At 30.2% G+C, this 13,988-nt stretch overlaps 1 protein-coding gene and 1 long non-coding RNA gene across 2 annotated transcripts; one reads left to right on the top strand and one right to left on the bottom strand.

Moving 5' to 3' along the window:
* Nucleotides 1-1,040: 1,040 nt before the first annotated feature.
* Nucleotides 1,041-11,906, bottom strand: LOC120067149 (low affinity sulfate transporter 3). Its single transcript, XM_039018600.1, has 12 exons — nt 11,373-11,906; nt 11,234-11,282; nt 10,946-11,153; nt 10,679-10,853; nt 10,520-10,585; nt 10,120-10,350; nt 9,689-9,815; nt 9,327-9,613; nt 3,232-3,425; nt 3,031-3,128; nt 1,538-1,614; nt 1,041-1,334 (listed from the first exon to the last, which is right to left on the bottom strand). Exons 1-12 carry the CDS (start codon nt 11,739-11,741, stop codon nt 1,173-1,175), a joined length of 2,043 nt encoding a protein of 680 aa, XP_038874528.1. The 5' UTR covers nt 11,742-11,906; the 3' UTR covers nt 1,041-1,172.
* LOC120067150 lies at nt 3,440-5,841 on the top strand. The gene is made up of 2 exons (XR_005478934.1): nt 3,440-5,417; nt 5,503-5,841. It is a non-coding gene; the product is annotated as an uncharacterized LOC120067150 (long non-coding RNA).
* Nucleotides 11,907-13,988: the final 2,082 nt, after the last annotated feature.

The following is a 13,988-nucleotide window of genomic DNA, read 5'->3' on the forward strand; positions in this document are numbered from 1 at the left end:
TTCAGTTCTTGAGGTTAATTGCCAACTGATTTAGTAACTTATTTTCCGTTTGAAGATTAATTTAGACCTAATTTGATAATCATTTTGTCTTTTAAAATTAAGTCTATGGACATTATTTCCATCTCCAAATTTCTTCCTTTACTATCTACTTTTGATCAATGATTTAAGAAATCAAACCAAATTTTGAGGACTTAAAAAGTAGCTTACAAAAAGTTGTTTTTGTTTTTTTAAATTTGGTTAGGAATTCAACCACTGTTCTTAAAAAAATGCAAATCATTATAAGAAAGGTAGATGAAATAGATTTAATTAAAAAAAAATTTAAATGATTACTGAACATGACCTTAGTAACTCATTTTCTGTTTTGAATTTGTTTTAGAGTTTTGATCTAAGAACTTCATATGTGGTGATTTGAGATAGCTTTCTCCTATTAAATTTCAAAACAATCATTGGTCGAAGACATTTGTACTTTGAACTGTGCTCGATTTTGGCTCTATTAATTTGGTGCATGTTATGAAGTTTTGAAACAATTATTGGTCAAAATAATAAAATGCTTTTAAACCATGCTCAAGTTGGCCTAATTTTGTTTTGTACCATAACCATTCTAGATCAACTTCTCATTCATATCACTAATTTGTTTAACAATGACAAAAGCTATCAATAAGGTTAAACCAAAGGAAAATATATATAAAAACTAAAATAGAACTTTGAAAATATGATTTGATATATAAGATAAAAAAAATGTGCACGTCCGCACACATATACCCACACGTCTATAAACTTTTAAGTCACACGTTTATAAACTTTTAAGTTTGCATCTATTTGGTCTCTAAATAATGAAGAATGTGTCTACTAAAAAAGATTGAACTTGATATATATTTGGCCTAACATCTATGAATTTTAACAAACATCAAATAGGCTAATGAAAGTTGAAAAATTTTCCTATATAAAACACACAATTTAAACTTAAAAAATCAAGAGATCCAACTAATTTTAATTTAATCATATATATTTGATAAAGTTTTTAGTGTGCCACACTCAAATAGTCAAATTTGCAGTAAATATACATTACATATAATATAGTATATAATCATATATATATAAATATATACATATCAAATTTGTTTTCATGCTGACAAAAACACTTGTCACAAAAAGCGTGAAAGTTTCAATTTTCACAATGACTTTGATAAGAGAGAAGGCAATTTGGATGCATTTCCAAGGCAGGAATCCACAGCTTCACCAACTGATAAGAAAACCCTTCCTTCAATTCTTTCAACAAAGTTGGTCTTTTTTAGTTTGTGGATGACTTCCCATTTTGGACTGGCTATTGTTAGCTGCAAACCATCAAATCATCCCTTTTCTTAGTTCTAACAATACTCAAGATATGATATAAAAATTCAAATATTTAACTTCTTCCTTAAGAATATAAGTATTCAAACTAGTTGAGATATGTTCGGATTATAAGTTTCTTTCTTTATTAGAATGTAAAAGAATAATAAAGTAAATACATGTTGTAATCAGAGTCGTTTTGTCTTACTTGTATGCCGTGCAACAACAACCTTTTGTGAAGTTCCTCTAAAACAATGATTCCTGATGTATCGATACTCATAACATCTATATCAAAAGGAGAAATTTTTGTCAATTTTCATCATGGGATGTTGGAAGAATTTTTTAAGAAAACTATTTTCCACAAGTTTGTGACTTCTGATTTTACTTAAAAAAGATTTATTGGGTTCAGTGCTTTTATCTTAGAAAAAAAAATGATGACACTTGTGAAAACTAAAAGCATGAAAAAAAAACTTTAAAAAAAAAAAACTATTTTGGCATCTACTTTTAGGGTTTTATTTTATTTTGGACTCCATAATTTTAAAATATTCAATTTTAGTCTCCATGCTTCGGATAAGTCCTAAATTAATCCATGCAATTAGTTTAATTTATCGTTGATTTTTCTATAAAAAAAATCTTTATTAGCATTTCCTTTATATTTTTTTTGTGAAAATGTATTAACATAGTATCTTTTCTTATCTAAACATTCTTATAATTATTTAAACAATTGTGATAAAAATTACTTTAAGAGCGAAATTTAAAATTTATTGAAAGTATAAAAATGAGTTGAAATACAAAACTAAAATGAAGTGAAACTTAGAGTATAAGAACCAAAATGATATCTTGATGTTAAAAACACGAGCTTTGAAAATAAAGTAATACAGAAGCTGTTAAAAATTAGAAAAACCCTTACTAAAGTAGTGAGATTCTATTTGATATTGATTTTCTTCCTGTCCTAAAGATATTTTTCAATGGCAAATTATGGAGACATCTTAAGGTAATTATTTGATTTTTTAATTCTGAATTTTCAAAATTAAACTTATTTACTCTTAACTTTTTACCATGATTTTTCCGTTCTTTCACTCTTTTCGTATTTTCAAAGTGGAAGATTTGAATTCTTAACTAAATTTCAAAAACAAAACAAGTTTTTAGAAATTACGTTTTCAAGTTTTTAAAAATTAGTTTGACTTTTGAAAACAATGGTAGAAAGTAAATATTACGAAGCAAGAAATTAAAAGAAATTGGAAGAAATATTTGTAGGTTTAATTTTCAAGATCTAAAAACCAAAAATTAAGGTCATGTTTAGTAATCATTTTTTTTTTTTTTTTTTTTTTGTTTTTGAAAAGGAAGTTTATTTCCTCTCAATTTCTTATAATAATTTGCATCTTTCTTAATACAAGAATTGAATTCTTAGCCAAATTCCAAAAATAAAAACAAATTTTTAAAAACTATTTTTTTTCTAGTTTTTGAAATTCAGCTTGGTTTTTGAAAATATTAATAAAAAATAAATAACAAACCAAAAAAATTTAGAGATTGAATGAGGCTGAATTTTTAAAAAACAAACAACAAAAAAATCAAATGGTTACCAAACAGGACTTAAATGCTTACCAAATGGAGCTAAGTAAAACCAAATTGTTTTCTGAGTTAAATTATTAAAAAAAAAGAGAATTATGATGAAACTTAGTGAATTTAGAAAGAACTTACTGCACATGTCAACAACTACTTGTTTAGGTTGATCTTGTATTGTTTTTTCTTCAATATCATCATCTTCCTCATCACCTTCTTCCACCAATCTCATTAACCTAATAAACCATTAATGAAATTAGAAAGGCCCTTGAGATTAAAAAGAAAAAAAAACTAAATAGATGACATTATAAAAATTGATATGAAATTAATAAATTAAACCTGTCCCTAATGAAACTGGCATTGGCAAAACAAAGCAAGGGAGAGTTAATTCTGATAATGGAGAATCCTTGAGTTTTGGTGGCCATGGGGAATTGCTTCATGTTGCAAAACATGTCACTTCTTGGAAGCCTTCCCACCTCTTCTGTGGCTGGTCTTATTGATATCAACAATATCTTTGCAAATGAAATTCCAACCTGAATATTCAATTACAAATTAAACACCCTTTCAACTTAAAATAATCATTTGGGTATACATAATTTAAAAAAAAAATAGGGAAAATATATATATATATTTTACCTATAATATACTTGTCAGGTTGTAGCAATTATTCATCATAAATTTTACGAAACTGGTTTTTGGAATTTAGTTATAGGTACCTATTCAATTTTCGCTTATTCTACTAATTTTAACAGAAAGCAATGTAAAACATTCTACGTAAACTCAATAATTTCAATAATATTAAGTTTTGCACAAGTTTAGATTGGATTAATATGCACAAATTAGCTATGGAATTATTTTGCTATAACTGAAGATTTTTAACCAAAATTTAGTTTTAATATTGTTTTCCTTTGAAATCTTATAATTTATTTTTACCATACATATGTTTTATAGTTTGTCGAAAGTATATGAAAATTCTTTTCACTTATCAGAGTGTAAAAGTTGTAATATTTTTTAAAGTTTAAGGTTAAAATTGTAACATTTTTTTTTCAAGTTAACGAGTGCGATTTGATGAAATTAAAGTTCATATAAATTAGTTCAATTTAACTGACAATGATCCCACACATCAAAAATATAAAAAGACCTCACAATCTATAGAAAAGATATATGAGTTATTCATCTCTATCATCAAATTGATATTCAAAAAAAATTTTACAATTATCTAATGTGATATATTTTTTAATAAAAATTAGAATCTAACTCAACAATAGTAAAACTTAAAAGACACTATCTCTCAATGGGTCGTTTGATTGGAGGGAAAATAGGGTGGGAATGGGAATGGGAATGGGAATGGGCTTACAAAACCCATGTTTGGTTGGTGGGCTTTGTTCATTTGCCTTGGAAAAGATAATTCCTAGGTTTTTTTTTTCCCACACAAAGAAAAGAATTGAATGCCCATTGAAAAGTGTGGGTTTTCTTTTCTTCTTCCCCTTCCTATCACGAAATTTCTTCCTTCCAGCCATGAAAATCGACCTCTCTGCTTTGAGTGCCGACCATCTCTTTGCTTCGATGCTAGCCATTTCTATACATTTTTCTGCTTCGATCTCTCTTCCTCTCTTCTCACTAGCGTGATTTTTTGCTCCCCTATTGGTACTTACAATCTTTCCATCTCCATTTATGTCTTTTTTCTCACTTCAATTTATGTCTTTATTCACTGCTATCTCTCTTCCTCTCTTCAATGTCCAGTCACTGATTTTAGCATTTGGTACTCAGTAAATTTGAAATTAGATCCATGGTCAAAATTCACTACTATTGAACACCGCTGTCTTTATTCACTACTGTCGAACACTGCTGTCTCTCTTCCTTTCTTCAATCTCCAGTCACTGATTTTAGCATTTGGTACTCAATAAATTAGAAATTAGATCCATGGTCGAAATTCACTACTATCGAACACTACTGTCTTTATTCACCACTGTCGAACACTGTTGTCTCTCTTCCTCTCTTCAATCCCTAGTCACTGATTTTATGTTGTAAGAAGAAGGAAGAAAGGAAGGCTAAACGATCGTTGAGAGGTGAAGGCTAAACGATCGTTAGGAAAAAGGCTAGACGATCGTTGAGAAAAAGGCTAGATGATCATTGTCAAATATCTAGACGATCGTTGGGAAAAAGGTAAACGATAGGACAAACGTCTACATGATAGAGGTAAGCGTGTAGACGATAGGGTAGGAGACAAGAAGGTGAAGGCTAAACGATCGTTGGGAAAAAGACTAGACGATCGTTGAGAAAAAGGCTAGACAATCATTGTCAAATATCTAGGCGATTGTTGGGAAAAAGGTAAACGATAGGACAAGCGTCTACACAATAGAGGTAAGCGTGTAGACGATGGGGTAGGAGACTGCACGATTGGGTTGAGCGTGTAGGCGACAGAAAGGTGAAGGCTAAACGATCGTTGGGAAAAAGACTAGACGATTGTTGAGAAAAAGGCTAGACGATTGTTGTCAAATATCTAGACAATCGTTGGGAAAAAGGTAAACGATAGGACAAGCNTAGACGATTGTTGAGAAAAAGGCTAGACGATTGTTGTCAAATATCTAGACAATCGTTGGGAAAAAGGTAAACGATAGGACAAGCGTCTATATGATAGAGGTAAGCGTGTAGACGATGGGGTAGGAGACTGCATGATTGGGTTGAGCGTGTAGGCGACAGAAAGTACACGATAGGATGTAGACGATAGAGGAAATTTTCTATACGTAGAGAGCATAAACGATAGAGAGAATTGATTAAGACAAAATAACATAGTCAAGCCTAGGGGCCGTTTGGATTTAGTAATTCATCTGCAAGAAATGTAAAATTAAGATGAAATGTAATATGATCGCATTTGGGATATTACTAAATTATTTTGTAACATATTTCTTGCAGGGGTCGTTTGGATTTTTTTTTTTAATTCCCACATACTATTCCCACACATACTATTCCCAGACATTGTTTTCTCATGCACAACCAAACATAGTCATCCTTGATTCCTCACTAATTTTATTCACAGACATATAATTCCCAGACACCCTTAATTCCTAGGCATTGAGAAAACCTCAATCCAGACGGCCCCTTAGGGTGTGTTTGGATTAACTTTTCAAATGTTTAATTTTGAAAATAAGTCATTTTGGAAAAAATTAAAATGTTTGACAACCACTCAAAATAGCTTTTGAAATACTTTTAAAGTTCATTTTAAACCATTTTTATCAAAAGAGTTTAAATAAAAATGATTTAAAAAAATATTTTTTTCTTTAGTCAATCCAAACAGGCCATAAGTATAGATTAAAATAAAAGTGACATAGGATTTTAAATCTAAAGCAAAATACTTTTTTAACAACTTAATATATTACATTAAGGGGGTGAGTTGGTAAAAATTACCAACTCAATGTTTGCTCACCAACTTTAAATGTTGGTGGAGTTACGTTGGTTTTTTTACCAACTCACTCAAGCTCACCCCAACCCTCCCTCCAACTCACCAAACTCTTTTCCTGTCTCCAATGTTTTCAATGGCTTCATCCATCAACCACCATCGATGGCTACTGTTACCACACTCCGACAACAGATTTCGGCAACCACCTTTGCCACCCAACTGCGGGTTTTGGCAATCACCTCCAATAGAACTCCGTCAACACAACTCTGGCGACCACCATCTGGCTCCGACAACCACCTTTGCCGACAACTCTAACTAAGATTATCTTCGATGACTCCGGTGAACACCACCTTTGTCAACCAACATTAACATTCACCTCAGACAACCAACTCCGACAAAGATCACCTCTAACGAGACCCTTAGTGACAACTCTATTTATTCTTGGTGTTTCAATCTAATTCATTCTGAACTTTTGGTGTTTAGATCTAATTCATTTCAAATCTTTGAAGGTATGTTATAGTATGTTTGATTTTAATTTTATTTGTATTTTAGTTTTATTCTAATCTAACTATAGTTTGTTATCTTATTTATAGGGCCTAAACTAATTACATAATTCCTCCAATAATTAGTTTGAAATTTATTAATCTAAGTTTGGAGTCTACTTTTTATAGTTCAAATTTTGTTTAGTTGTTTAGGAGCAATTTGTGTTGTATCAAGTACAACTCATTGTTACACATTTTTTATATGTACGTAGACATTTTTGTAGATATAATTATTTCCTTTGTAAGTGGTAAATTAGACTTAACCATAAAAAACTAATCATAAGAAATGTTTGCAAAAAATGAGCTTTCACACAAGAACATCATTTTGTTGTACTAGTGTAGCATGTAAAAAATCATACGTTTGCACAAAAAAAAAAAAGAAGAAGAAGAAGAAGAAGAAGAAGAAAATCATTCACCATAAAAATTGAAATTCATATTTTATAAATATATGAGCAAAAAACAAGATAAAAATTTGTTTTGAATTTGTTTTTTAATTAACATTTATGGTTGAGTTAAAATTACTTGAGGGTTAAAATTGAGGATTAGGAATTAAGAAATTGTTTATTTTATTGGAATACGACATGTTTTTTAGGATGTAAATAAAATTGTTATGCAATTGACTGTTCAAGTTATGTGGTGAAAATACGTTACATTTTTCAAGTAGGAAAAACAAAAGGCTATTCAATTTTTAAGCTTATTTAGTATTCATGATTAAGGGCAAAATAGTTGTGAAAAATTTTCATTTATTTGGAATATGTTTTATGTTTAGGAAGGAAAAAAAAACATATATGTTATGTAATTGAACATTCAAAATTTTTGTTTAGTATATGTTTACTTTAATTATATTTTAACAATGAGAAAAAAGAAAAAAGTATTTTTTAATATTAAAATTTTTAGGAAAATATGTGCACAGTTGGAAATTTAAAAAAATAAGAGAAATAATTCAAGACAAAATCAATTTCGTTTAGAAAAATTACACAAAATATCCAAACTCAACAACTCCACAAACTTTTTTACTCAAATCATCATAATTCAACACCTCAAATACAGATATTCCTATTTAACTCAATCTAATTATGTGCTCTAAATATAGATAATCTAACTTTGCAAGGTGGTTGCGTTGCTACAATCAATGGTTTCTAAATAAGGAATAAAGCAAGAGAATGTAACGTCCAGTTTTTGGAGTGTCTTAAGGATAATATAAAACCAAAATAAAATAATAATGATGATGATAATGAAATACATGGAACCGAGCAATACACACGAGACAAACAAGATAAAAAAATAAAATAATAATAACAATAATAATAATGAAATACATGGAACCGACCAATACTCACGAGACAAACGAGACCATGATCAAATGTCCAAAACATAAAGCAAAAATACTATATTATAAAGACCTATATTTATCCTAAGCATTTTGTCCTTTTTAAACCCAACTTGTTCTCATGTCACAAGTATATTATTACTTTCAAATTTTGAAACTTGGTTATAATTATTTTATCCAAGAGGGGAGTAAGAGATTCTTGTCCTCGTTCACCGGATTATCTTCTTCAATTTAGTGATTTTTGTTTGGTTTAAAATTATTCAAATCAAACGTATTTTTCAATTCCTCAAAATCAATTTAATATTTAATTTTTATATTTTTATACCAATTAAAATTGATTTAAAATGATTTATGAATTTGGTGAGTGATTTTAAAATTGAGAAAATAGGTTTTAACTCCTTTTAAAATCACTCTCAAGTATATCATTATTGTAATTCCAACACAATAAACCAAACCAAATTAACTATTTTTTAAAATTGCTTTTAATACGGTGATTGGTTTGTTTCGATTTTCTATGATCAAATGTTCTTATTTCTTGTTTTCATCTTTTAGAAACATTATATAATAACCATTTATGTTTCTTGTTTTTCATTTCCTATAAACATTTTGGAACAGCATATACAAGTTTTTGATTTCTTATTTCAGTTTTTATTTTTTTTTTTCCATACATAGATAAAAGTAGATTAAAATATCATTATGATCCCCGTAGTTTGAAATATGTTCGATTTTAATCATATGCTTTCAAATTGTCTAATTTTAGTCTTTATACTTTTAACAAATCTTAAATTTAGTCCTCACTAGTAGTTTATCATTAATATTTTTTAAAATTTTTTTGCACTCTATTAACATTTTTACAAAAAATTTTGAAAACATATTCATATATATTTTTTCCTTGCATGAAAATCATTGAAAGTATAAAGATTAAATTTAAGATTTATTGAAAGGATATAGATTAAAATTCAATAATTGAATTGAACAAAAAATATAGGGACCAAAACGACATTTTAACATAAAATTATTATCTTTATCATCTTTTACTTGTTAAATACAAAAGAAAGGAAAAATGAGAAACAAGAAGCAAGAAACGAAAACATTATCATGTAAATGCATAACCGAACTATGTCTATTTTAGATAGGAGAGAGGGAGAGAAAGAGGGGTTACCGCCACAAGTAGACCAAATTTCACAGAATGAAACAAGACACCAAGGAAAGCGCCAAGGCAAGCAAGAAAGTCAAGCTTGTCAACTTTCCAAATATGCAGAGCTTCATTAATGTCAATGAGACCAGGAAGAGCTGATAGAATGATTGAAGCCAAAATGGCCATTGGTGTGAAGTAAAGAAACCGAGTCAGAAATTGCAGTGTCACCATCACTGTTATTGCCATCACTACATTTGACAATACACTTTCACACCCAGCACTAAAATTCACAGCAGTTCTTGAGAATGACCCTGAATTTAATAACATTTTACCATCTTCAAATCATTTATCAAAACCTTAATATAACAAATTTGATTAATACTAACCAGTTGCTATGTAACAAGATGTTAAAGAGCCTATTATGTTCATGAATCCCATGGCCATCATCTCCTTGTTCCCATCAATGTTGTAGCCTTTAATTGAGGCGAAGGATCGGCCGACTGCAATAGCTTCCTGAGAAAAAAGCACAAGGTTATATATCATTTAGGAAGTGTATGGCCCACCAAATTCCTAAGTCGTGTTAAATAATTCAACTTCACCAACTTTTAATAGTATTTACCATTAAAGTTTGCATATTTATCGAATAACTTCATCTCCCAATAATATTTTCTAACTCTAAATTCTGCACCCCAAATATAGATACTCTAATATATTAACTGACTTTTTAACTTAACTCAACGTCCTAAATAGTCTCTAAAGGATATTTGAAGTTTTTCATGGAGATTTGTTCTTTGTAAGGTTAATTGAGAAACTCAACTGTGAGAGCTATAAGGGCAGCAATGAGGCCAGCTTTGGCAGCTAACCCAACAGTTGAACTGTTCAATTGAAGCTGATGAATGGAGATTGGGTTCAATCCTTCTTTCACTTCCTTCACAATCTTAACTCCATGTTTATCAGCTCGTGAAACAAACACTATCAAAGTGGACAGAATAACTGATATGAGAGGAGCAATGGCTGACACCCAAAATAGCTTCTTATTCCTTCTGCCCTGCATGTCAACTCTAAATTAAACAAAAACTTCCTATTTTTCTGACGAGTAAGTAAGAGTTTGTTTAGATTGACTTTCGAAGAAGTGTTCAGAAAGTTAGTTATCTATTGACTTCTTTCTTTCTGCGTGCTTCTTCATAGCCAATTTGGGATTTGGTGTTGCGACTTACTATGAACCTGGCTACAAGGAGAAAGATTAGGAAGGAGCAGCCAAGTACAATGTTCAAAGGATACCACTGCCAAAGAAAAGATAATAAAGAAAAAAGGTCAAAACTTTGAAGCTATTTTTCTTGTTTTTATTCTCTCTTGGTTTGAAACAGAGAACTTACAGTCTGGTGAACAGATTTCACAACAGATTCTAAAACAGAAACCACATCAGTTTTGGTAGTGAAGTTGCTGATAGCAAGTAAGCCTTTCATTTGCTGAAGACCAATAAGAATGGCAGCCCCAGCCATGAACCCGACAATGGCAGCATGAGACAGAAAGTCCACAAGAAAACCCAATCTGTATAGAAGAACATTCCATAACATTACAAAAGAAAGAAAAGAAAGAGCCAAAAATTTAACTAAGATTGATCCAAAAAGAAAAAACAAAACCTCAAAAGTCCAAATGATGCTTGGAAAATCCCTGCAAATAAGGTCACAGTGAAAACAAGCCTTCTATAAGCAACTGGGTCTGCAACAGGATCTTGAATTTCTTGAAGCATAGACGAAAGAAGCAATGAAACCACAGCCACTGGGCCAATCGCTATCTCTCTTGAACTCCCCATAAATGCATAAATCAAAGGAGGAACAGCACTTGTATCTAAATTTGTTTTAAAAAAACCGGACATGTTAAAAACAGAATCAGCAAAACAACAAACAGGATCAAAATCAAACACTTACAGAGACCAAACTGAGGATCAAGCTTTGCCAAATTAGCATACCCAATACTCTGCATCAAAGCCAAAATGCATCAAAATAGGAAAAAAAAGCCCCCCAAAAATAGAAAAAAAAGAACAGAGAATTCATAATTTATAGTTACCTGAGGGATACTGAGACTGGCGAGCGTTAAACCAGCCATGAGGTCATTTTTGAACTTGGAGGCTTTGTAATTTCGAGCCAATTTAAGGATCGGGAACACTCTCTGCAGAAGGGTAAATGAGGTTTTGAAAATGCTCTGTTTTTCAGAGCTTGAAGAAGAAGTTTTTTTCTTGGGGGTCTTTGTGCAACTTCGAGGAATGGCATTTCCTTTGATGGCGCCGATAATTTCTTCCCACAAAGTTGGAGGGTTGGGGGAATTGAGAAGCCATTCAGAGGTTTCTGCTCCGGCACCGGTACCGGCACCGGCGACGGCATGAATATGCGTACCGGTAATTTCGACGGCCAAAGACTCGGAAGGCAAAGAACCCATGTGGGTGTGTGTGTTGTGTTTTGTTTTGAAGTATTTGGGAGAACACTGAGCACTGAGCTCTCTCTGTTTTTGCTTTTTATTTCTCTGAAACGTTTGATGGTTGTTTGTTTATATATATCAATACAGAAACTCTGTCTCAGACTTATATGCTCTGATTTAGTTGTAGATCCAATCATTACCTATTTCTTAAGTAGGAAGATGGAATATTTTAATTCTTAATATAAGTACCTTCCTTTTTTCTTTTTGTTCCTTTTCAATTTTTGTGAATTAGTAATTAAAAACTCCTAAAATTTACTTTTATTAAAAAATCATAGAAATATACACTTTTAACATAAAAAACGACGTCTTTATAATGGGACGAAATTAACAATAATGGGACTTGTTTGGAGGAAAAATTAAGAAAAAAAGCATCTGAATTGTGAACGGATTGAGGCCAAATACATTTTGAGTGTCTTTCTTATCCCAAAAGCGTCGATAACTATTTGGTTTAAATTTTTTATTTCGAAAAGAAAAATACTAGATGCATTCAAGCTGTCTTTATATTTGTGTATTCCACCAAATTATCCAATTATAATTTCACATGAAAAATTATCCTACTCAATTTTTTGAAATATTTTAAGAAAAAAAACTTAGATATAGTCTTGGTTGCCCTTAGCATTAAGCAGTCCGAACTGCACACCAATAAAAATATGTCATGTGACAAATTTTTAAATATTTTTACTGTGTAAGTAAAATGAGATGCATGGAAATAGATTCAAGCTAGGCTACACCTAATCGTTCCTCATATTTAATTCATTATTTATATGTGATAAGAGTGGGATCCATAAATATGGTTGCATCTTCGGATGCACCAAGTATTCCCCTTTTTGAAAATTAAACGCTACAAACACGCTTTCCTTCTCTAATCTTCTTTGCTTGATTATCTACCTTTTACCCGTGTTTTCAAAAACTAAGCCAAATTTTGAAAACTAAAAAAGTTAATTTTTAAAAAATTTGTTTTTGTTTTTAAAATTTGGCTAAGAATACAACTCTTTTACTTAGGAAAGTTCAAAATTATTTTAAGAATTTGAGAAAAAAAACACAATTTTTTTTTTAAAAAAATCAAATGATTACAAACGGACCTTAGTTTTTAAAGTTTTGAAAATAGTTCTCGATAATCATTGAGTCGATTGAGGGTATCTTGATTGACAGAAAGCTGACAAGACTATTTTAGACTCTAATTATGTAGTAAAAATATATCAATTTTATATTTCTTTGATGGTTAGAGTATGACGTGGTAAACGAGATGGATTTTGTCACCTTCATACTTCTCTTCAATATTGAACCAATACAAGTTCCTTTTTAACGCTTCTAATTATAATGAGATCAGGGTTATTTCTAATTATAATGAGATCAGGATTATGTTTATTTTAATTTTTTAAGTGTTTAATTTTGAAAATAAGTCATTTTAGAAAAAAATGGAAGTGTCTAGCAACCACTCATAATAGTTTTTGAAATAATTTTAAAGTTTTAAAGTGTATTTTAAATGGTTTTTATCAAAAGAATTTAAATAAAAATTACTTTTTTAAGATTATTTTTATTTTTATTTTTATAATCAATCCAAAAAAGTCCTATATAATTTCATTCAAGAACTTTTATCACGTGAATCATAGATTCTCCTTCTAATAATCTGTAGTTGCAATAAGAAGAAGAATCTTCTTTGTAATATTTGTGATAAGAATGTTAATTAACATAGGCAAGACAAAAAGTATATATTTTCACTATCTATTCTACTACTTTTCTTGAGTAAAAGGACACTTAGCATGTTTTCACCCTAAAATAGCCTAAAATGAGTAAAATAAGTAAATACGTATCTTTGAACTATCTTTTAAGTTAATTTTAACTATTTGGACTGATTTTATAAGCTTTTATAATGGTTTAAACTAATTTTGCAGAAATACGTTAGTGATGTGCCTGCACCGAAAACCCTAATGTTGTCAAATCGAACTCCGTAGTGGAAACATATGAATGCTTTTGTTTTGATTTTGAGAAGATGAAATACAGAATTAAAATATAATTAACAGACAACATTATATGTTGTAAAACTATTAGGTCAAGCATAATATGAAGAGAAGAAAAAGTATTACTTTTGAAGACTTTTCTTCAATTCAACGCAACTTCTTCTCCCAAAATATTTTCCTCGCTATATCTCTTGGCAAGGACACACTTGTGGGGGTGCCTGTTGAAAGAGAAGATAGGAAACTGGAA

The sequence above is a fragment of the Benincasa hispida genome, chromosome 12, assembly GCF_009727055.1.
Source record: "Benincasa hispida cultivar B227 chromosome 12, ASM972705v1, whole genome shotgun sequence".
NCBI classification, from domain to species: domain Eukaryota; kingdom Viridiplantae; phylum Streptophyta; class Magnoliopsida; order Cucurbitales; family Cucurbitaceae; genus Benincasa; species Benincasa hispida.

Excerpts from the sequence above, each read along its gene's own strand:
- LOC120067149 (XM_039018600.1), bottom strand. The coding sequence starts at position 11,741 with ATGGGTTCTTTGCCTTCCGAGTCTTTGGCCGTCGAAATTACCGGTACG. Across the intron at positions 9,816-10,119 it reads CTGCCCTTATAGCTCTCACA|GAAGCTATTGCAGTCGGCCG; the intron begins GTTGAGTTTCTC and ends CTTTTTTCTCAG. Across the intron at positions 1,335-1,537 it reads TGTTGTTGCACGGCATACAA|CTAACAATAGCCAGTCCAAA; the intron begins GTAAGACAAAAC and ends GATGGTTTGCAG.